This window comes from Poecile atricapillus, chromosome 2 (genome assembly GCF_030490865.1).
Source record: "Poecile atricapillus isolate bPoeAtr1 chromosome 2, bPoeAtr1.hap1, whole genome shotgun sequence".
In the NCBI taxonomy this organism is placed as follows: Eukaryota; Metazoa; Chordata; class Aves; order Passeriformes; family Paridae; genus Poecile; species Poecile atricapillus.
In genome coordinates, this window is record NC_081250.1 from 52,063,325 (window position 1) to 52,086,340 (window position 23,016).

The window sequence follows — 23,016 nt, forward strand, 5'->3', positions numbered from 1 at the left end:
TTTGAGAGCTGGTTATTGAACTGTGATGCTTTCAGAGCAAAAAGCTAGCCCATGTTTGGTGTATTTTCCATCAGAGGCCTCTGCCTTTTACCCTGCAAGTGTGTCTGATCAAAAATCCTTCTATAATATGCTTGCAATAAGTGTTGCAAGAGAGGAGTTGTGGCCAGCCATCACATTGTATATTAGCTAATCCAACTGCCAGTTCCCCACCTTCATGGAAAAAAGGAAATAAAGGGTGGAATCAGCAGGTAACAACCTTTTCTAGTGCTCGTGGAATTCGGTGCAGTGGTTTTCAGACAGTAGTTATACCAGCCTGGTGGATTTGCCACATTTACAGCAATAGCCCCTGCTTTTGCTATAGTCACAGACAAAGCTTATCAGGGCTTCTCACTGCAAACCCAAGAAGAAATTTTCTCAGCTGGAAAGGGATCATAGTAAGTTTGCTCTTTAATAATGACCCCAGTAGTCCCTACTGATTTGAACTGGCCACAGTAGTCCAATACCCTCCTTCTAACTGGCCACATAGAAATGCAGCTGATTAGTGGAATAGTGCAATGAGTAACAAAATCTGAACATGGCTTTTTTTATACTGTGCGGCCTCGGTAGTGAGATCAAACACTAGACTCAAATGCAGATTTGGAGAATATAATTTGCCAGACAGGGATGTAAAACAAGCCACACAGTGGCTCTTAGTGCACAAGCAAGTTCCCCAAACAGAATTGATCAGAGAAGAAGTCAATTCCTGCCTTGCTTTAGCAGTGGATGGGGGAACCACAAGAGTCAGGCAGGAGATGAGGTAAGGAGACTTTTTTTAAATGAGGGTACCCATGCCTCAGTGTATTTGGCCCTGTGTTATTAAGGCAGAACATAAAAAGTAGCATCAATTTCATCTTTCACATGAAAGAGCTGGGCTGAGTTTGCATCAGTTACATTGTGAACATGCTCATTAGCCCAATTTGAGTTGGTGCCCGAATGTGTCAGGTGAAATAGGCTGTATCCCTGAAGGGCTCAAAGAGCTAGAAGGAAGTAGTGTTGCAATATTTGCTATACAGATGGGACATCTGTGGCCATGGATGAGTAGGGATTCAGTGTCAGGGTTATAATATGGAAACTTGCAGTCAGGCACAGCATTGTCCCTCTGAAGGCAATCCATCAGCAATGCCATTTCTCTTCACGCCTTTCCCTCATTTTGCTGTGGGAATGGATCTGTTCAGCAGTGGGTGGAAAACATCTGTCTCACAAAGCTTTTGCATCCTTAGAAACCACAGTCTCAGCGATTCCTGCAAGACAAGAAACAACTTCATTTCTGTCCCTGTCCAATTTCACGGCTAGAGCCCACAAAATCTTATCAGCATGATTAAGTGTGCTGACTTCAGTAGTCATGCAAGCAAAGGTTCCCAGGATCTCTCTCTGTTTTCCTTATTTGAAGAAGCTTCAAGTAATAGACTTCTCCTCCCAGTAGAGCTTTGTCACAAATTTCATTTTTTCTTTTTAGGTATGCATACTGGTCGTACATTGCTTTTTTTGTAATGCCACGAAGAATTCCTTTGATTCTCACTTTCTTGGCTGAGTCCATTTTTCAGCCTTCATTGAGAAACAGAATGAGGGATGCTTTCTCCTGTTTAGTCCATAAGACCCCTTCTCTCCCAATTCTTCTGTATTCTCTTGGGGATTTTGTACACAAGCTTCCTTTTGCCCTGCCTCTAGTATAGCTGAGAATATATTCTACGATAAAGAAAGCAACATCTCAGAAGTCCTGGAATTACCCCATATGTTCATCAATTAAAGACACTCATCATCTTAATTAATCTTCTCAGTGCTGAAGGATTTGATTTTCTCTTGCCAGTCACACAGAGTACAGGAAATAAACTCAGACACAGCCACTGGGGTGGATAAGGAAGGAGGAGAAGAAGCTACCGCTGTAGCAAATACCACTGGCTGGCACATCCTGCCTGCATCCACAGTTATCAACACTCTGTGTCTCACCCATCGTCATTTTAAATGCTAAGGGATTTTTGGGGGAGATGAGAAAGTGGCCAGGGGATCTGAGAGGGAAGGCTCCAGAAGCACAGCACAAGTTCTATGCCTTTGTCACTCTTGGAAGGTTACTTAGAAATAAAGGACAAAGTAAAATTTTTGTAAAGTTTAAAAATATTTAAAAATTATTTTCCAGTTCTTTTATGATTGTGAAGTCACTTTGGCTGTTACAGTGTGAGTCCCGCCTGGAAGGCCATCAATTATAACAACTTGACTGTATTACATCAAATTAGGAACTATAGGTCAAGGAGAAAGTTGTTAGAATCTTGATGAATTTGGGAAACAAACAGCTGGGTCTGCACTGGGACAAGTAGTATTTACATAGCTGGATAAAATGTGTAGTTCAGGATGAAGTAGTTTTCAGGAGCTGTACACAGAACTAATTTTCCAATAAGTAGAGAAATATATCAAAGACTGCAACTTCTGTTATATTCATCTCATATATCCATAAGATCTTGAGTTACTTCTTAACATAAGGTCACGTTTCTCATTTTGGTTTCTGTAAGCAGAAGAAAAATTACTTAGGAATGGAAAACGTGATTGTTTAAATTCCGTAAAATCTGGGTTACTTATGTAGGGTGTCATCATAAAATTTCACATTAAGAGAGATAGTTATATATAGTCCTGGAGTGATAATTCTTATGGGCTTTGTTACTTCTCTGACTTGTGACATTAATCAAGAAAAACAAGTGGGATTTGAAAAGTACAAGCTGATCTCTATTTCTTCCCAAACACCTTTTTAGTTTTTCTTATGAGACTTCATATTGATGGATTTGTGTGGGGAAAGGAAGGGGACTGACACAAGTCTGCAGGTCTCTCACCTCTACTTTGATGTGTAAGAGAAGTGGTCAGTCAATCCTCAGACTGCAGCTACAATCACCTCAGCTAGTTTTTTTGCTGCTAGGAAGCACATAGAGAACTTGCCATCTTAAAGTAGCATGGCAAACCAGAATTTTGAGGAAGAGACACTTTGAGGGACAGTAACCATGTTCTGAAATTGGGTGAGGTTTTCTAATTTCATATTCATATCAAGAGCAGCTGCACATGCTTTGTTGCATTAGAAATTCTTATCTGGGAGGCAGACTATGACTGGATGAGGTCTGGAGCCCTAGATCAGTTTTCCATTGAGCACCTGAAGAGAGAAGATCTGGCAAGATCTGCTTTCTATGATAAGCAAGCTGGTGGCTCTGCTCTCTGCACGTGCAGCCTCTCTGTGCTCAGTTACACAACTGAAGAAACAAAGCAAGCTGTATGCTGGTAGGAAAGCTAACGAGGCCGAGGACCCGGAATCCGGGAATTGGTATGCACAGCACTTCCAGCATGTCCAGGACACCAGGATGCACATTCCTGCATGGGAGCCCAGTGAACTTACAAGACCTTCCAGATGCTGGGTCTTGGAGCACTGTGTTGGCCCAGAAACAAGGCAAATATACAAGGGAAGATCCGAGTAATGAAAACAAACAAACAAACAAACTAAAACCCAATAAAATGAGCGGTTGCTTCACCTCTCCCTTCCCCAGACCCAGACTAAGTTATGAGAGAAGATCTGCAATTCTACCTGGCATTTTGAAATATTTCCTCCTCTCAGTGAGAGGGATTCCAGAGCAGTTTTCCTGGCATGGGCTCACTCCTTACCCCCTACTTGACCTCCTCTGGAGCTGTTTTGGGATAATCCATTTTCTTTAAGTCAGCACAGGGAGCAGATACCACAAACTGGACTTTACTCTTTCCTGTGCTCTGTTTTCCAGAGGTGATGTCACCCTCTCAGTAATGCTCTTCTTCCTCAGCAGACACCACAACGACCACAATTCCCATGAAGAGCATACATCTCATAGCCCAGCAGCACTTGGGGAATGCACTGGGCCTTTCACACTCATTAGACCATCAAGTGAACAGAGTCACTGTCTTCATCTGTGTTTTTTATTATTTTTTTTTTTTGCACTGTGCTGCCAAAATTTTGAGCATTTTAAACTCAAATGGAGGGTGAATGAGTTTCTAGTAGAGTTCCTGGCTCTCTGGATAATGATTGTACCTGTTTACATTACCAGTAACATAAGACTTTGGATTCTTAAAGAAAAATGCCATGGACACATGCCATGTAGCCCAAGAGAGTGCTGTCAAATCCCATTTTTTGATGAAAGTCCATGTATCTGCTACCCAAGTTTTTCATTGCAATAGAAAGCCTGGAAATTAAAATCTTTACCTTATCAGGAAACAAGGATTATGCAGGAGGGTCTGCAGTGATATGTTTCCAAATGTATTTCTGTCCATGTAGGAGGAGGCTACTTCTGTCCTCATCCACAGTCAGCCTTAGGCTCTGCACTGAGACAGGAAATCCATTAATTTTGTGTATCTGTGTCCTCCCCCACTTCTACCACATACTAAAACATTGTTTTAAAACATTCTTTTAACTAAGTATGCAGCATAGCTATTTCCCTCGGTTAAAGATTTTGCAGCAAGGTTGTTGACTGATATTCAATGAAGTGTATGACTATTATAAATTCCTGTGTTAACACTTGGACTGCTCTGAAACACAAACTTTAAAACTAGTAGCACTCTTCTTAGTTGGAATTACAGAAGTATGTAGGCCAGAGCTACTATGTTTGTAATGTTCATTTGTTTTTACAGGTGCAAAGGGCCAGGTCTTGAAGGCTGTCCAAATGGGTGAGTATTTCATCTGCTACAATTAATGGCAGAGCTGGAAAGAATGTGTGTGTGTGTGTGTGTGTGTTTACATTTCCACACTGGACACTGCAAGGCTGGGACTAAAGTCTTCAGCTGTTTACAGGGAAGTGACAGATATAAAAATGGTTTAAAGAACTGAGAAATACTGCTACTGGCACAAGACTTTGAAATCTTGTTCTGCCTACAATTTTTGTCAAGGTGAGGCCAGGGATCTGTTACTGAATAATAAAAAGAGGAGATGGAAAAAGAAAGGATTAAGGGCAGAGAGAGATATGTTTAGGAATGATATAGTTGCCTGTGTTACTGGAGACTCAGAGATGCAGAGGGTCTTTTCCAGCCCTGTGATCTCTAAATCTCCAAATACTGTGTGCCCAGATGGATGCTCATTCGTCACACTCAGACTGGATCTTACATCACACTGTTTGGCTTCATGATGTGCTCGAGGTCATGCAGCAAGCAAACAGTCTTCTCTGACTGAGAGGGATTTAGTTTCTGGCCACAAAGTCATGCTATGGCATGATAAATTCAGCCTAGAAGTGCTGTTAAAAAGTGACTGCATTTAATAGTAATCCCTGGGGCAACTTAGAAAAATGCTGGGAAGAATCTCTACAGACCAAAAAACAACCGTGGAAAACAGGTTTTTCCTTTCAACTTAAATTTGCAATTACCCAGGCTTTAATAAATCTGTGTGTACAGTGGGGATGGTACACAATACCTGGCTTCAGACATTTGTCCTTGTAAGGAAGACAGATGATCTGACATTCAGTGCGACCCTTACAGCATGCCTTGCCCCCCACCAATAATGGGGGGATGTCAGCTGCGCTGCTGGTACCACAACTGTGTCTGCCTTTCTGAGATCCTTCTCTCCACATGCTTTTTGTCTCTGATCACACAAGGGCTGCCCACAGCTGGCTGGCACACAGAGGCATCGCAGATTTGATGCTCATGTGCTTGGTGGGTTTGTCAGAGGGAGCAGAAATCCCCTCACTTAAGCTATGAGGATCAGTTCCAACTGTGAGTTTGAGGGAAGAATGAAGACTTGTGGTTTAAACTCAGATGGAAATTAAGCAGCACTTTGAATAGATTTCTGGATGAGGAATTTAAAAATACAGGCGCCCAAGAAATCTGAAATGTCAAATAGCCTTATGTGGGTGTCCAGAATTTGATCAAAACATAAGGCTTCCTGCAACCTCTGTAGGGCTTCTTTAAAATCTAACACCTAAGAATTTTCTTCCCTTTCTGCATCCCCTCCTGTGCTGCAGCTCCAAGATCCCATCTATCGCAGCCGGTGTTGTCGGAGGTCTCCTGTGCCTGGTGGTGGTGGGCCTGGGCATCGGCCTGTACCTGCGGAGACGCCACATCGTCAGAAAGCGGACCCTGCGCCGGCTGCTGCAGGAGAGGGAGGTGAGCACTGCCAGCACCCCTGCTACATCTGGGGCAGTGGCTGTCCTCCTCCTCCTTGTACCAGAGGATTAAAGCAACCTGCATCTGCCTTGTAACACAGCAATCCCTTGGGATGGGAAACGCGGCGGCTACCATGCGTCTCAAGGAATGAGTGGCATTGCACCTAACGCCTCCTCAATCTCAAATCTGATCCCTCTGCATATAATTTGCAAAATATTTAAGGGATTTTGATGTCTCAGTCCCAAGGAAAGTCATTGAGATTGTCTAATCAGAAAAAAATACACATTCAGGTTGAGGTGCAATGTGTTTGCTGGTCCACATTACCTTCCTGTGTAGACCTTCAGCTTCAAATTGTGTGTCCCTCCAGACAAGCCTTGAGGCTCCTGTGGCACCTTGAGGTGCTTTTGAAAATTTTACCCCCTTCATCAGGTGTGTACCTTATCCTGTGGAAAAAAAGGAGAGGAGGGAAAGGAATTGAGGAAGTGTTTGTGTCTTGTCTTTGTTTTGTTTTTAGCACAAGAAATCCACAAAGGTGTCAAAGTGAATGGTTCACTCTGTTGGGCGTGAACAAGATTTCTGCACTACTTTTTGGTTTTTGCATGGCTTTGTGCATGCATAGCATCATCCTCTGGATACCTCATATACAGCAAAATTCCTAATCCTAGGTGGTAGCTGCTCTTTTGTGGTTAGCCCCCTTCTCTTTCTAGTCCGGTTCTAGTAAATTAGTCAGTTGTTTTTAATGTTCTGCTAAAGTCCCAGTTGCAGCTTCTTTCTGTACTTGCCAGCTTTGCAGAGTCAGCTGCTAATAGCCTTAAAAAAAAGAAAGAAAAATCCAAGCTGTCTTGTTTTTCATTGCACTATGAAACTGTATTTTACATACTGCTGTATTCTGCAGTTGTGATAGTACAGTTCAATTTGTGCCCAGCTCATATTGCACCCTCTGGACTCCTCAAGATGCAGATATTTCATCACAACAGAGAGGCTGCTGGTCCTCTAAAATTGAATTGAATCTAGCTAAATATGGTTTTATTCTAAGAAAAAGCAAAAGGAAAAACACTAAGGAAAAAGCTGGCTTATGCATCATAAAAACATTAAATATATTTGGAGGGCATTACCACTGTTTGCAATACAGCTGAGATAAAATTTTGAAAAAATCAATAGGCAATTCAACATCCTTTTTATTTTTGAGGAAAGAATCAGTGTCAGAGTTTCAATTGCTGCTTGTACACCGCATGGTGTGGGGGAGCCACTGGTACCATGGGAATTTTATCCAGTTAAACAAGAGCAGACATGAAAGGTTGCAGGTGATTCTTGCCTATTATTTTAAACATTTTAATATTTTATTCACAAGTTCAAAACAAAAATAATCTCCTTTAGCATCTGTGGTAATTATATTATTTTTCATGCCATGTGTTGCAAGACTTTGAAGTCATAGCCTCCATTTGAGAAGAGGGCCTCATTCTCCTTCAAAATGGCTGTTGCCACTCTGTGCTTGACTTTTGGAGCAGATATTTTTATTCCTGCAAATCAGAGCAGAGCTATCTTCCCAAAAACTTCACATGGAATCAAATGTTCATTATTTTAAAGGAAGTATTTATTTGCTTCCACAAAGTTTTCAGCCTTCCAGACTGTGTAACCTTCTAACATCATATTCTCTCTGCACCAGCTTGTTGAACCACTGACACCCAGTGGGGAGGCACCAAACCAGGCTCATCTGAGAATTTTAAAGGAAACAGAATTTAAAAAGGTCAAAGTTTTAGGCTCTGGAGCTTTTGGCACTGTTTATAAGGTAAGATCACCATGTTTCTATTCCCTTTTTCATCTTGCTCCCTTCTGCAGAAGCTGCCCAGACAAAGCAAGAACTGGGAGCTTCAATTATTGTGTAGATTTTTTTTTTTTTAAGTAGATTTTATAGCATGTATATATCTATTGAAGTGTAGAGAGATTACTCAATCATGATTAGTTTTGTTAGAAACTGGGTAACAGGAGAAGGTTTACTTAAAACGCTGCCAAAGCCATACTGCTGAACCTGGAGAATAAATATCTTGGCTTAAAAACTACCACAGACAAATACACCCCTTTGTAAATATTAAGAAGAAAAAGAAATGCACTTTTGTAAGCTCAGTGCAAAGCCATTTTTCTGTCATCTGGGATCTTCTTTTTATAATTTTCAGTAGTTCTTCCATTAGAACTGATTCAAATGTGTGAAAGTGTCTGCACTTACCTCCAGCTGTGTAGGTGCACAAGTTATTTTTTCTCTTTGTGTTTGTTTATCCTCTGTGCTTCTTCATCAGGTTCCACTTTTCTGTTCTCCTCCTTTTATTCAGGATATATGTTTCAGGCTTTTCCATTAACTGCAGGTTCCTATATTTCTTTGTAAAGCTCTGTATTCTGAATCAGGCTTCCAGCTATGATTAGGAACTTCAGGAGCACAAAAAGATGTGCATCTGCGCTGCTAGGGATTTCAGCAGCATTTCCTCACAGTGCCATGCTGCTGACTGCCACCTAAATGGCCTCCTGACACTATAGATGTAGAGCACTGCGCCAGTGGGACATAGGCTTCCCTGACACTGCATGTATATAGGCCTGGATTATTTGTACAGTATAGGTGTCATCTGGTTTTAATGAGAAAATGCTAATTATTTTCATCCCATGATTTATAAATTGGAAGTGGCAAGGTTTTGCACGCGCAGTTGCTGTGATGCTCTAATTAGTTAGATTTCCATCCACAAAAGTTGTTCTTCATGCATCTCTTGGGCTATTTATGTAATGAACATGTTTTTTCAAATAAGTACAGTAGAGGTGACTGAAAAAGAAGTACCATGCCATTAGAAGGAATTTAGTAATACACACAAGACACATTTTTTCCCTATTTTTGTCTGTCATTTCTTTCCATTGCTCTATTTAAGTATACTCAGAAGATGTAACATATATATGTAACTGTGAGAATTAACTTGTTAGGTATGGGACTGAATAACTCTTTGTACTTCTTTTTGGTAGGGTCTTTGGATCCCAGAAGGAGAGAAGGTTAAAATTCCTGTTGCTATTAAAGAGTTGAGAGAGGCTACATCACCAAAAGCCAACAAGGAAATACTTGATGTGAGTTTCAATGTTTGTTTTCTCAAGTTGTCAGTGGTCTGTGGATTTTCTTCTCCAACAACTAGAAGGGTTTCAGGATTTTCTGTGGGAAGAAATATTTTGCATCCTAAACTCAATTCTTCATCCAGAAGTTCTACACTTTACAGCCCAGTCTGTGAAGTGCTTTTTGTGTCTCTCATGAACCAATCCAAGTACAGATTTTATACTTGTGGGGTAGCACCTAAGGAGTGGTCAAGACCATACATTTACAACTAATTCTTTTTTCTTTATTCTGGTATTTCAGGCCTTAAGCTGTAGCATTCATTGTCATTATGGTGGTACAACTATGCTAAATAACAGACATAATGATTTATGAATCCTGCAGATTGTCATAAAATAATTGCTTGATTAAATTAGCTATAAATCCAAAACAAAATTTTAAAATCCCAGCTGTCTGATTTCTCTGCCATAGAATGCAAGAAATTATCTCACCTTCTGAACGAAGCTTGGGATTTTTATTATACTGGATATAGCTCATCCCTTCAGAAAACAGGAGAAAGGGCTATGGGACACTGATTTAGGAGTTCACAAATGAGTTTACAACGAGTGAGCCAGAGTCCTAAATACAAAGTTTCCTGAACTGGGAATTGATGAAAATCTTAACTAGATCCAAAGCCATGGAACATGCAGCACCAAGGGTATATAAATTTATGTACAAGGAAGGGAGTGAGTGAGTGAGAGTGAGGGAAGGAACACTCAGAAGTTCAGTATAACTTCAGATTTCCCGTGCTGTGGCTCAGTCTTAAGCAACAAGAAGAGTGTGTCTGTCTGTCTTTCTGTCCTGTCCCTGGTATGTCCCAAATAGACCTGTTTGTCTGGAATTGATGATGTTGTTAGTCAAGCACACAAGTCCTTCAGCCATGGAGAAAATTGTGGATTTTTTTTTTTTTATTTTGGTTGGGTCTGAATTGGGAAGGTTTTTTTTTTTAAAAAAATCCAGTTTTGGCCAGCAAATGACACCTCAGATAGGAAGGTTCATCTCAGATGTTTGGGTCTGGTGAAGATCTTAACAAGAAGCCCATCCTTGCAGTGAGAAGTCTCAGGATAAATGTCTGTGAACAAACTACCACTTGTGCTACTGATGATAATAAAGCTCACTGAATTTTTCAAGTCACCCAGAATAAACAGTGTTATTCCAATACATTACTCTGCTTCAACAGATTGTGTGTTATGCACCATATGATTTGATAGGCGTATTGCAGCAGTGCAGAAGAATAGGTGGTCCAGCTCTAAATCCATACAGGAAGCAATATCCATTCTGGTTTTAGTTTAGTTAGACTCCAGACAAATTTCAGGCCTTCCCCAGGTCCCTAACCATGTGGCCCTCATTCCTGCCCCTCACCTGCCTGTGATCCCTCCCTTCACTGGCATTCCCTGCATTGAGGAGCTGGCAGAGATGCTGCTCAGCTGCCTGCCCTGAGCTCTGCCCCACATTTTGCTTTTCACAGTGATAAGGAGCGTAACACAGTGTTCACAAAGGATGCTTTGGACTTAACTGCATTCAATTCCTGAAGGCATGTATCCTGAAGGAAGGGTTAGTCAACAAGCCTACACTACTTCACCCATCCTTCAGCAGATCAAGATCGCTGGGCAGGGCAATAGATGCAGGGACTGTGTGCTTTTCTGTCGTATCAAAGTGCTTTCTCTTCTAAAAGAAATTTCTGTAGTAAATCCCCACATTATCTTTTCCTTTGAATTAGGGTGCTTAACAAAAGAACTCTTGCTTTTCAATGCTGTTAATTTTTAGGTAATTTGGTTGGTGGAATTCAGTATTTCAAGAACTAAATTCAAAAAAATACAAAAGTAGTGAAAGAAGTCACAGGGATGACTCCAGAAGCACTTCTCAAAACATATTTTTGCTAAACAATTTTCCAAGGTCACTGGAACCTCAAAGATAATAATGTCTAATTAAAGATGATTTGTCTTACAGAATCACACTTGGTATAGAGCAAGCACAGCAGCTTTAGCTCTTATAATCCAGGCAAGCTCTGGCTGACTTTATTAGGGTAGGGTTAATTCAGAAGGTTGTTGTTAAATACCAAGCATACTTGGAGCAGGTCAGAGCGCACCCGAAGAGATTTCCAAGATAAACAGTTGAAACAAAGACCCACTTTAATGTCTTGGGCTACTTAGAAGGACCCACAACCACACAATAGCTCTGTTCTGCTTTCTGCTAGGAGGAGGCGGTGGCCTATTTTCCTTTGCAGTACCAAATGGGAGAGGCGGTGTCAACACTTGGACGCTCTCCGAAAGCTGTGTGGCCCAAACGCCCACCCCTCTCCTGCGGCGTCCCAGGGCTCAGCCCCCAGGTCAGCCCTGCGCGGGCTGCACGGCAGATGGGCAGTGAGAACAGTGAGAGCTCCTGCTCTGCAGTCTTCCCCCCCACCCTGCCCTGCCAAAATGAATACAATACGGATCTGAATCCCAGCAGGAAGCAAGGCATCCTTCATCATTACAATGGCTGCATTTGGAAACATAGGGAAATGAAGTTGTTTTGGTCTCTGCTTATGTCTGAGTATTGGATAACAAATTTGCAAGAATCTCTAAAAAACAATGCCACAAATATATAGAAACTGAATAGCAGATTCAGTTAATTCAGTTTAAAAAAATACAAAAGTAGTGAAAGAAGTCACAGGGATGACTCCAAAAGCACTTCTCAAAACATAGTTTTGCTAAACAATTTAACAAGGTCACTTAATAACACTGAATTATGTTCCTGCTTTATCTTTCCTTGAGGTAGCCCACACAATCAGTGCTATGCATGGCAGAGGGCTGTTTTTCAGTGGTGTACTCACATCTTGCAGTAGGTTGTCGAGCTCTTACCAGTTCTGGTGGAGATCCTATTTAACCTGTCTGCCTGGAGGCCATTTTCATCCTGAGGGCTCCAAAACAAGGATACTAAATGCAGAACTAGTACCTCAAAAGAGGCTGCATTACATCATGTTTTGCTTAGGCTGGCATATAAAGCAACAACACAGGGCCCAGAAAGTATTGCTTAATAATTGGAGTTGCTTATTTCTTGAACGTCACTGCCTTAATAACTTTGTTTAATAATAGTTCTCACCAGCTATGGAGCTATGTAACATCTGTGGAACGCTAACTAGATGATGAGTCAAGTGCTATGGTATTTATTTTCTTAAGCTCTTAGAAAGAGCAGATTTGCTCTTTCCCTTGTGCCATTTGTATCTTCACTATGATTTTAGGCTTTGGGGGACTGCTGGCCTGAATTGCCAAGGGGTGATGTTACTCTAGATGCTGAATCAAGATGCTGACCTGCTCACTGTATGGAAAAATTCCCATTAATTTCCCTTTATGTTGCTTTGCAATCAAATCACTTTTAAAATATCTAACTATTGCATACTGTAAGATTGAAATACTTCAAATACTTGAATGATACTGTAAATACTTGAAATACTGTAAATCGGACACAAAGTTAGCTAAAGAAACCAAACAAATGCAGCTCTAATTTTTTTCCCCAACTGGAGACCATTCTTTGAGCTGGCACTTGACAGTGGATTTGAGTATAAATACAGATCTCAAATTTCAATCCATAAGTAGTTTTTGCACACAAAAACCATGAGGTCAGGAATTTTGGCCCCATGGCCATGTTAAATAATGTATTTGAACCAGCCTCTGAAGGAATATTTCCCTTCCCACAGAAGAACAAAAGAGGAGGAGGTATCTTGGGTGTTGTAGATCAGTACCTAAAGCTACACAGGGTGTACCAACATTTGAAAAAAGAGTTTTTCACATATTTATGAAACTAAACCCCAAAATTCCAGATGACCAAAGGGTCTGTAATGCTTGGGCTCCCAAATTTCATGTACCTTCCTAGTATCATTTACATTGCTATGTGGGTCTAAACCAGCTTTTCCAACTGAGGGCAGTATTTTCACCATCATTACATAAAGACAATCATTCAAGCTTCTAAAGCTTGGTGTACTGGTTATTAATCTATTTGGTTTGACACGGACTGAAGAACAACATGTTCAAGAAGAACATGGTCTCTTAAAGAATGAGACTGTCAGTCACAATCTAGATGACAACTTTGACTTTCTGGGTTAGTACCAACCTTGACAGGGGAGCGTAATTCTCAAAAATACTGATTTCCAATCAGTTTCATTCGGACGTCTGTGAGGGAAAATGCCGTATGACACATGTTCACAAAATGTGTTGCCCTTGCAATTAGGTGCTTAAAATGATGAAATCCTATCAGCTTACAGTCAGTGTTCAATTTATTAATTCCTCCTTGGTCGTAAGTTTTGCTCTCCCAGGATTTTATGTCCAATGTTTGCTTGGTGTACAGTAGTGAGAGACTGGCTCTTCTGTGGCATCTCAGTGATGATTTGGTGTTCAAAATCTGGACATCCATTGAACGAAAATAGTTGGTCCACAGAGTAGGAAATATGTGTATTTTGTATGTGATATGAGACACAGAGTTTGCATACAGTATTTAAGCAACTTCTTGGATGACCACTTATTTTAAACTGCCTCCAAATATTCATGTCGTGCCAAAGGGAGTGTTTCACATTTCTTTTTTTTTTTTGCCTTTCTTCTCAGGAAGCTTATGTGATGGCTAGTGTTGACAATCCTCATGTGTGTCGCTTGTTGGGAATCTGCCTCACTTCAACTGTCCAGCTCATCACACAGCTGATGCCTTACGGCTGCCTCCTGGATTACATCCGAGAGCACAAGGACAACATCGGCTCTCAGTACCTCCTCAACTGGTGTGTGCAGATTGCAAAGGTAAGCAGACCAGAGCTCTAGATCAGCTAAAACTCAGAGATCCGACAGCATGTAATGTGTTTATTTAATTACCTGTCTCTGCAAATCTTTCTCTTTCACCACCTGGATCCTAGGTATCTTATACATGGCAAAAAGTGGTTACTTTTTCTTGGATAATTTACTGTTTTCATGCTGATGCACAAACCTTACTTACTCTTCAAAATACTTCTAGGCAGTGTAACATTATCACCTAGACATTTATGTCCAAACCAGACACCCAGTATTGAAATGATAATGTGATGCAAATGAGATGCAGCACAGGCAGCAGGGAAGGCAATAGAATTTGTCAATTCCCATAGCAAAATGCTGCTTCCATCAGTGGATTTCTTGGGGCTATGTCACAGGACAGTGCTGTTGAATACATCTTGTGTGCCTTGGAGAGTTTCATGATGAAATCTGAGGCCAGGGATCAAAACTGCTGGCTGCTGAATACCAGCTCCATCTTTGCTCAGTCTGGCTTTCACCAAAAGGCATTCAGGCACCCCAGAGCTATTCTGTAATTCACAGGTGCTGAGCTGGGGTCTGTAATCTAACTGCAATTCCCATAAAAGACTCATTATCACGCTTGGTACTGTTTGCCAAAGAGCAGCAAAGGAACTGCATACAGCCTCTAGCCTGCAGTAGCAATATGCTGTGTTTGGATGGTGGCTAGCCATTTGCAAGCATGGAAAAATGAAGCAAGACCAGCAAAAAAGTAACTGCAATTGGTTGGAGATTCATCATATGAGATGGCAGTGTCTACACAGCATGGTTGCTTTAATGCTGTTTATTTCAGGAGCGCTGGCCTGCAGGATAACCACACACTTAAAAACTTATTGGTCCCTTGAGGCCTCGCCCAGCCATAGTTTGCTTTCAGGAAACATGCTGAGGACCTCAGAAATGTCTCCACCAAAAGCCTATAGAGCACATTTTTCATCTCAGCATGTTTACTTTATTTATATTGTGCTCCTCAACAAGTGAAATCTAATTTATGTGTCCACCTGGGATGTGAGCTGCATTTTCTTGTGACTTTTTGTGACTCTTTTGCTTTCTTGTTTAAAATCAATTACTGCTCTGTCCTGGTTTCAGTCTCTTTGGAGGGTGACCTGGGGGCAGTATTTCCCTCCTCCTCCTTCTTCTCCTTATTAATTTTTAAGGTGGCAAAATGTATCCCCAGATGGGTCCTTGGGGCATTGCTTGCCCGAAAGGTTGCCATTCACAATTGTTGTCTTTCGTTTGATTTTTTCCATGGCAGTTCAACATTTGCCCATAGCAACTTCTACCCTCGCCAGTGATGCCTGACCTTCAACATATTCCTTTGTGCTGCTCTGCACTGAAGTTTTCCTCAAAGTACTCATAAATCTTTTGTCCAGCTTTTTCCCACCAATGTGTCTGGTGTAACTACTCTGATAAAGTTATGCTAGATTTTTGAACATTCTCTGACTCTTAAAAAAATTTACTTATGAGTGGAAAAAAAAAAATTGAAACAAATACATGTCTGGTAACTAACCAGCAGGAGTCAAGTTCCCTGGGAAGCTTATTTTTGTTACTGTTTTCACAGCTTTGAAATAAGTTTTCTTTGCATCTTTTACAAACATTGTCTTTTCCTGAGGTATGGAGTCCTCTCTTTCAGGCAAGATGTTATGACAGAGCATAAATGCTCCCTGTGCAGAAACACTGTGAAGGAACTCTTTGAACACAATGGTCCCATGCTTAGTGATGAAAAATGGATTAAACTCTAGGTCTGCACACAATTCAAGGTCTGCTGAACTTTCTAAATGGGCAGTTCAACATCTTCAGTGTACAGTTATCCACGTGCATGAGTCTTCAGCCATCAGTGCCTTAAACAGCTTAGTGACACTGATATTCTGCCTTTCAGCAGCTCCGAGCCTTATTAGCCTCCGCAGCAAGTCAATTTTAGCAGGAAATTTTTTGTCCTACTGGGGCTAGATTAAGGAATTATTATTTTTTTTAAAGATAGTCAGTTTTCTGTCAGCAGCTCAGAAGTTTTTGTTTCAAGAGCTCTGCTTGCTGAAGATCTATTTGTGTGATTCAGTGCACGCTCGTAGTGGCACTGCGCCAGTTTGTTTGGGTGGTTTGTTTTGGCAACATTAGCAGTGCATGGGTGAAGTTCTGCTGAGGGACTTGGAAGGAGGATTCGATGGTGGTCCAGCTTAGAAGTGGGCTTAGGAAGCGGGTGGAGGATGGAAGGCAATAATTCCCTCCAGTCCTCTGCCATCATATCAACATGATCATTTTGGTGCTAACTTTGTAGGTTAAAAGTATCCTTTTATCAATTCTCGTCATAAAAATACAAGTGCAGAAGCTACAACCAGCAGAAATGTATGGACTGGGAATAATAGTGGGTTTTGGAAAAGATACTGCAGGAAACTTGGAAGTCATGAACTTTTTGATTCCATATACCAAGAGACTGGTGTTGAGGGAAAGGGGAGTAATCTCTGTGGTCAGAAACACAGCTGTTAAATTTATGCTTTAGAAGTCAAACCAGCACAATTAGTTATATTCTTGCTCAAGAGGCCGTTTTACCAAAAAAAAGCACGTATGCTATGGCGAATCTAGCCTAATCATGGGAGGCAGTGAAACTGGAAGAACGTGCCTTTTTTAAAGAGGACTGGAAAATGGATGCAACCCTGAGTTCAGACTTAAAATGAATTTTTAAATCTTTTCCCCCATTTTTACCTTTGCAGTGGACTGCCTCATTGTTAGCAGAGAGAAGGCAGAGTACGCTGCCTGTAATAAAACACAGTATGAGCAACTCTGAATGGTTGTCTAAATCCTCTCTGTAGGGCTGGTGTGTGTACATAATGGCAGGGGATAGTCAAACTCTGTCCTGTGCACTCCTGAAGTCATTGGGTTTGCACAAGTGCAGCCAAAAGAAGACTTTGTCCCTTTAAGTTCCATCCCAATTTTGTATTTCTTGAGCTAAGTCCCAAAGGAACCACATCCCCGGCTACTATCTACTCTACCCATTACTGCCTCTTTTTCCTACATCACTCCACCAGTGCCTGGACCCATAAGAAGGTTCCTGGAGGGTAATAGTAACAGTGCCAGCACTCATCCTCATGCTGCAATAAATGTAATGGAGAGTGCAGGTGGGATAACTTACCACACGTTAGTGGTGGTGGTGTCAGCAGTTACCACGAAGCAGCTGAGGTTTGGTGACCTGTGTGTCCCAGCTCCGAGTGCACGAGGCCTTACCAGCAGTGTGTTGCATTGCAGGGAATGAACTATCTGGAGGAACGGCGCCTGGTGCACCGTGACCTTGCTGCCAGGAACGTCCTCGTTAAGACTCCTCAACATGTGAAAATCACGGACTTTGGGCTGGCAAAGCTGCTCGGTGCAGACGAGAAGGAGTATCATGCCGAGGGAGGCAAGGTAAAAGCACACTGCAGAACGAACTGCTGCGCTTTTGCTGGGGTTTGTGCTTGCACACAAGCCTCAAACAAAGAGGGGGAAAAAGAGAGTGTGTTTTCCAAAGCTCTCAGCTGCTATCTCAGCGTGCTGCCTTTGAAGCCTGTGGAAGTCCTCTGAAATCAGCCAAAGGAGCATCAGGCCAGTGGGACTGCAGAGGTAGCAGAGCAGCAAATGCTTTTGAAATTCCCACCCAGAATGTCTGGGAAAATTCGTCCATGTAGCCAACACCAATAAGACTGTGCAGTTTATAAAGAGAAAGGGAATGTTGTATATTTATAGCAGAAGAAAGACCTGTCAGACTTGGTTCAACACGCCTTTGTGTTGTACTGCGTGCTGATGGAGGGAATGTGTCCTGCTGAGAAATTAAAGAGAAGCTGCTTGCAAATATTGCAGAGGCCATAAATAGAAACCATATGAGTGTAGATCAGTCATGTAGCCTAAGACTGGATTTGTGTCCTGTTCTGATAGAAGGCTAAAATGTAATTATTTGACTGTTAAAAATATTGTAAAACTGTTTAGTAAGAGATATTTCTGATATACCTGGTATTCCACACGCTTCCAAGTTCTTCATAATATATGAAAATAGTAAAGGAGGACTCAAAAGTTGCCTGTTCTACCATTCAGATAGTTGTGTTGGCTGTTTTTGTCTTTTTTCCTTCTGCAACCAAACTATTGATTTACACACCACCTGGTGGTGAACATCCCCATAAATTTTGGGTCAACCTCTTAAGGATTCTTTGTGAATTTTCCTAGGTTCCTATTAAATGGATGGCATTGGAGTCAATTTTACACCGGATTTACACTCATCAAAGTGATGTCTGGAGTTATGGTGAGTTTAAAAACAGTTACAATTATTGCAGATGGATTGGAAAATTTCAGGATTTGCTGGTGACTCTATACTGGCCTTTTTACTTTCTATTGTGAGAAGAACAAGGGATCAAATATATAAACACAGTGCCCAAATCACCTATTCAACAAAGTAAAATCCCCATGAAACTACATCTGAGTGAGGTGTAAGATGTTTAACAGAATATGCCTTGGGTAATGAGCCCTCCCCTGAAAGGGGCTGCAGGTAGGAGGCTCTGGTCTGTATGCTGAAGTTCTGTTAAAGCTTTTCTTCAGCAGCTTCACGTGAAATATAATGGAGCTGGCAACAGAGCCGCATAACTAGGAGGACTTAAAATCACTGGCCACTATAAGTCGGTGTCAATCAGTGTAACTCTGCTGAGGCCTAAAATGCTTATGCTGTCCTGGTATTGAGAGGACAATGCTAAAAGGGAAGTAGTGTGATAACCTCCTTAGAGAATTTATTTTGTATTTGGTATAGTTCAGAAATCCAGCTTGAAAGAAAGGAGCAGAAAGGAAACTTTTCAAAGCAACCTATTGCAAAATCCCGCCCCCCCCCCCGCCATGGGCTCTAATATTGCTGGAAAATATTTAATGCAGATGGTCAGATCCTGTGTCCTTTACGAAACAGTACAGCCTCTGGTCTTCATAATCCATTTATGAATCTTGGCATCCAAAATCTTGTTTTGTATCCTATGCTACTAGAAAATCACAACAGCTACATCACAAGAGTCCATGGTATGTCAGCAAATGACGCTTAGGCAGCTGGTTTACACGTCTTTCAAAAACTGCTTTTGCTCGTCTCCTGAGAGATTGTTTTCAAACAAAAAGACAACTTCCATTTTTAAAACCACTTGCAGTGTTGGAGTTGGGAGACAGTAACCCGTGTTTCCTTTCTGTGGGGCCAGGAAGTTTGTGGAATGTTCAACAATAATATATTAGGTGAGATTTTAAATAAATAAATAAATAAAGGAAAAAAGCAAAACCTTAAAAGAAAGCAGGATGATTTCAAACTGTTATATTAATCTCTCTATAAAATTACAGGAGAAAATGCTTTCTCTTGTTGGGGTTCTGGCAAAACAGTGCTTCCAGGGGACCCCCCTCTGCTCTCTGCCACCTCTCCACACCCAGGCCAAGAGTCCAGCTCCTGGTAGTCTCTTTCATGATCTTCTCTTCCCCCCCCGCAGGTGTGACAGTCTGGGAGCTGATGACATTTGGTTCCAAGCCGTATGAAGGGATCCCTGCCAGTGAGATCTCCTCTGTCCTGGAGAAGGGCGAGCGTTTGCCGCAGCCCCCCATCTGTACCATCGATGTGTACATGATCATGGTCAAATGTGAGTTCACACTTGGGGTTGTGGCTGCTCATCTAACTGGAATAAGTAACTCAGTTGCATTTTATGCTGCGTTCCTGGTAATGGCACAGAGATAGGGTTTTGTGAAAAGAGTGGTGACAGCAGAATGTGTTCCCACACCTTGAGCTTTACCTAGAATCATTAGATGTGGTTTCATGAGTCACTCATTCAACCAACTCATGTTTTTTTCACCATTCACACCACTGACTGATATTGTCAATTATTTTAAACCAATATGGTTAGGCAGTATAAATTAGCATGACACCAACTACTTTGCCTGATACTCTGGTTTTGTATATCTAGGAAATAAAATAAACACTGCCTGCTCCTCCAAGCTCCCACCTCGATTCAGCAATGTGCTTCCCGCTGCAATCACACAGGTGGATTATTACTAAAGGAGTGTCAGAAGTGCAGGCACAATCATAATGTCACATACGTATGAGAATTCAGGGTTCCTTTTCAAATTTCTTCCTCATTTTTGGCTGGTCCCTTTTTGGCATGCAGCTGTTGCAGTATAGTTGCTCAAGAGCAGAGGGTTTCTGAAACACTTCTCGGACAGTTTAGGGTATGTCAAAGGGCTTCTGAACCTCAAACCCCCTTTCCATCTATATCATCTACTAAATGTCAGGTTACTACCTGGCTTCCTGCACATCTCTAGGCCATGACTGCCATTTCCCTGTTCACTGCTGTGAGGATGTGATAAGCAGCCCACTAGGTGGCATTTAAGACCTTCTCACTGGAGCAACATGTACCTGTTCCTGAGACAGGAGCCACACTACCATGAGCACTCTTGCAGCACTTTTGGGGAATCCTAGAGCACCCACATATTGCTGTGGTGGAACAAGCACCACACAAGCTGAGCCTGATCCTGTGCTCCAAGGAACTACATCCAGAAGCGTGCACCTAGTCTGGTGCCCAGACCCCAAAGCAATGTCCTAGGAACTCCTCCTCAGAGATTCTGAACCCTACTGATGCCTCAGCCCCTGTCTTTCCTTACGGTCAGTCCAGATGTAGAAAGGAGGCATTTTGCCAGGCATCTAATCCAGTACCTGTTGCTTTTAAAACACAACCAATGGAGTGTCCCCATCCTTTCCATGCCATTACACTGAATTTAAATGCAAGAGTGTGAGGACCTGGGGACTGAGCCTTCCTGAGAAGAACACAGAACTCAGTTGCACATCTTTTGCTGCTTTGGTCACCTCATGTTTTCTGGCTACAGTGCAGACCTGATTGAAGCTGTGCCATTTTATTGGAAGGAATTCAGGATTCCCAGTCACCTCTTTTACAATCAGAAAGTATAAGCTGAAATGTTCAAAGTTATTGCAAAATAATTACTAATTCTTTAATTTAAAAACTAGCATTTAAATGTACACAACTTAGAGGTAAAGTAAGAAATAGTAGATTCTACTCCTGCAAGAGCAGCAAATTCCCAAACACTCCATTTTCTCTAATAGCAAGAAGCATTTCTTTTTGAATTAGTGGAGAATCATACTTCTAGTATGGTAAAAAGTCCCTGGAAATGATGAGATTTTGTCTAATGCAGATTTCAGAAGGCATATTACCACTTCATTTTTCCGTTAATTTAGATGGGCTGTTTCTTCTGAGTTCCTCTAGACACACTAAGCTTGACCTTTATTATTTTTAATTTTAAACACAGAAGTCTCTAGACCAGCTCATCTGTTAGTCGATTACAGTGGGTTTCCTAAATAATGTCACATGTAAAACCTCCAGTATCTATATTTGAAATCTCTTCTAGCACTGATCCAATCTAAGCTGTAAGGGCTTACTTTTGTTCAAGTCAGTTTACTAATTAAATACAGCTTACTTGCAGTAATCTTTCAATATGTCTCCAGTGAGGATGTTTTGAATTTTAGAAGACATCTGGGTACAGAGGGAGGCTGTGGACTTCCCAGGACTTAATGAAGCAGTCCAGTGACTGTTAGACGGTCAGATCCTGGTACCTCTGCAGGCATTCACTGGTGTCAATTTGCTTCCTCTCCTTCAAGAGCTTTTTTCAAAGCAAACTAATTGGGATTGTCCCTCAGGTGGGACCTGCTTGCCCACATGGGGATAGGCCAGCAGGAGAGGAGACAGACTCAGCCTGAAGCTTTTCCAGCATGTGGTTTTATCTCTTTCTTCTGAAAACTGCCAAGATCTGCATTTTAAATCCTGAAATTCACACCCATGGCTGGTGAATTAACTTTTTGTGGTGGTCCCTTAGGGGTGGTTCCTTTATTTCTTCCATTCATGGCACTGCTTTTTTGCTATTATATTTTATTTAAACACTGTGTTTGAACACCAAAACAATTTTGTTTGTGCATTGCTTTTCTTGCAGGCTGGATGATTGATGCAGACAGCCGTCCCAAGTTTCGTGAGCTGATAGCTGAATTCTCAAAAATGGCCCGTGACCCTCCACGCTATCTTGTTATACAGGTACTGACCACAGTGGTGGGATGTCTGATGGGCATTTCATCTGAGGCCCAAAGTAACTGTAATGCATATGAGAACATATGATATGGATAACTGAAGGACAGATTTGTTGTTGCTTTCCAGGTTTTAACACATTCAGTTAGAGCCACAAACAAAATGGCAAGACTGGTCACTATTTTCTTAGTACTGGTCTCAGTCTAGGACCAGAAGCAGTCCATACTGTAACCATGAGAGGAGAACAGAGTTTGATCCTCTTCAAAATGCAGTTATTTTACTGAGATTGCAGGCCTAAGTCCCCCTAAACTCTAGGTAAATTTGGTTAAACACACGTATCTCTGTATGGGCCATTTACTTAAGCATTGATTTGCCTTTTGTGTCCTTTCCAACTCAGAATATTCTGTGAATCTGTGAATCAAGGTTTTACTTCTTGTGCCTCTTGTTAAATTGTCTCAGAGAGAAGGGGAGAATGGGGCTTGAAAGGAGTCTGCAAGTCTTGTATCATGCTGACTTTTTTAACAGGGAGATGATAGGATGCACCTGCCCAGCCCTACGGACTCCAAGTTTTATCGCACCCTGATGGAGGAGGAGGACATGGAAGATATAGTGGATGCAGATGAGTACCTCGTGCCACACCAGGGCTTTTTCAACAGCCCTTCAACATCTCGCACTCCTCTCTTGAGTTCATTGGTATGTAAATTCTCCAGTGTGGAAACATGACTTGAAATTTTAAGAGTGAACTGCTTCTCATAATGTCTGTGTTTTCTTTCTTTGTCTTTTAAGAGTGCTACCAGCAACAACTCTACTACAACCTGCATTGACAGGAATGGGGTAAGTAGAATGATCTTTAATAAAGAAGTAACTCCTCCTACATGGATCAGCTTCTACAAATCAGTCCCTTTAATATTATTTTTCTCTACTTTTATCC

At 41.6% G+C, this 23,016-nt stretch overlaps 1 protein-coding gene across 2 annotated transcripts in view; it reads left to right on the forward strand.

The window, feature by feature from the left end:
• Positions 1–23,016, forward strand: part of EGFR (epidermal growth factor receptor) — a 154,864-nt gene that overhangs the window by 127,568 nt on the left and 4,280 nt on the right. For both annotated transcript variants that reach the window (XM_058832258.1, XM_058832257.1), the window contains exons 16-26: positions 4,666–4,701; positions 5,985–6,126; positions 7,793–7,915; positions 9,127–9,225; positions 13,825–14,010; positions 17,269–17,424; positions 18,217–18,292; positions 19,497–19,643; positions 21,997–22,094; positions 22,611–22,778; positions 22,872–22,919. In XM_058832258.1, the coding sequence (XP_058688241.1) occupies positions 4,666–4,701; positions 5,985–6,126; positions 7,793–7,915; positions 9,127–9,225; positions 13,825–14,010; positions 17,269–17,424; positions 18,217–18,292; positions 19,497–19,643; positions 21,997–22,094; positions 22,611–22,778; positions 22,872–22,919 (1,279 nt within the window). The remainder of the gene's footprint in view (positions 1–4,665; positions 4,702–5,984; positions 6,127–7,792; positions 7,916–9,126; positions 9,226–13,824; positions 14,011–17,268; positions 17,425–18,216; positions 18,293–19,496; positions 19,644–21,996; positions 22,095–22,610; positions 22,779–22,871; positions 22,920–23,016) is intronic.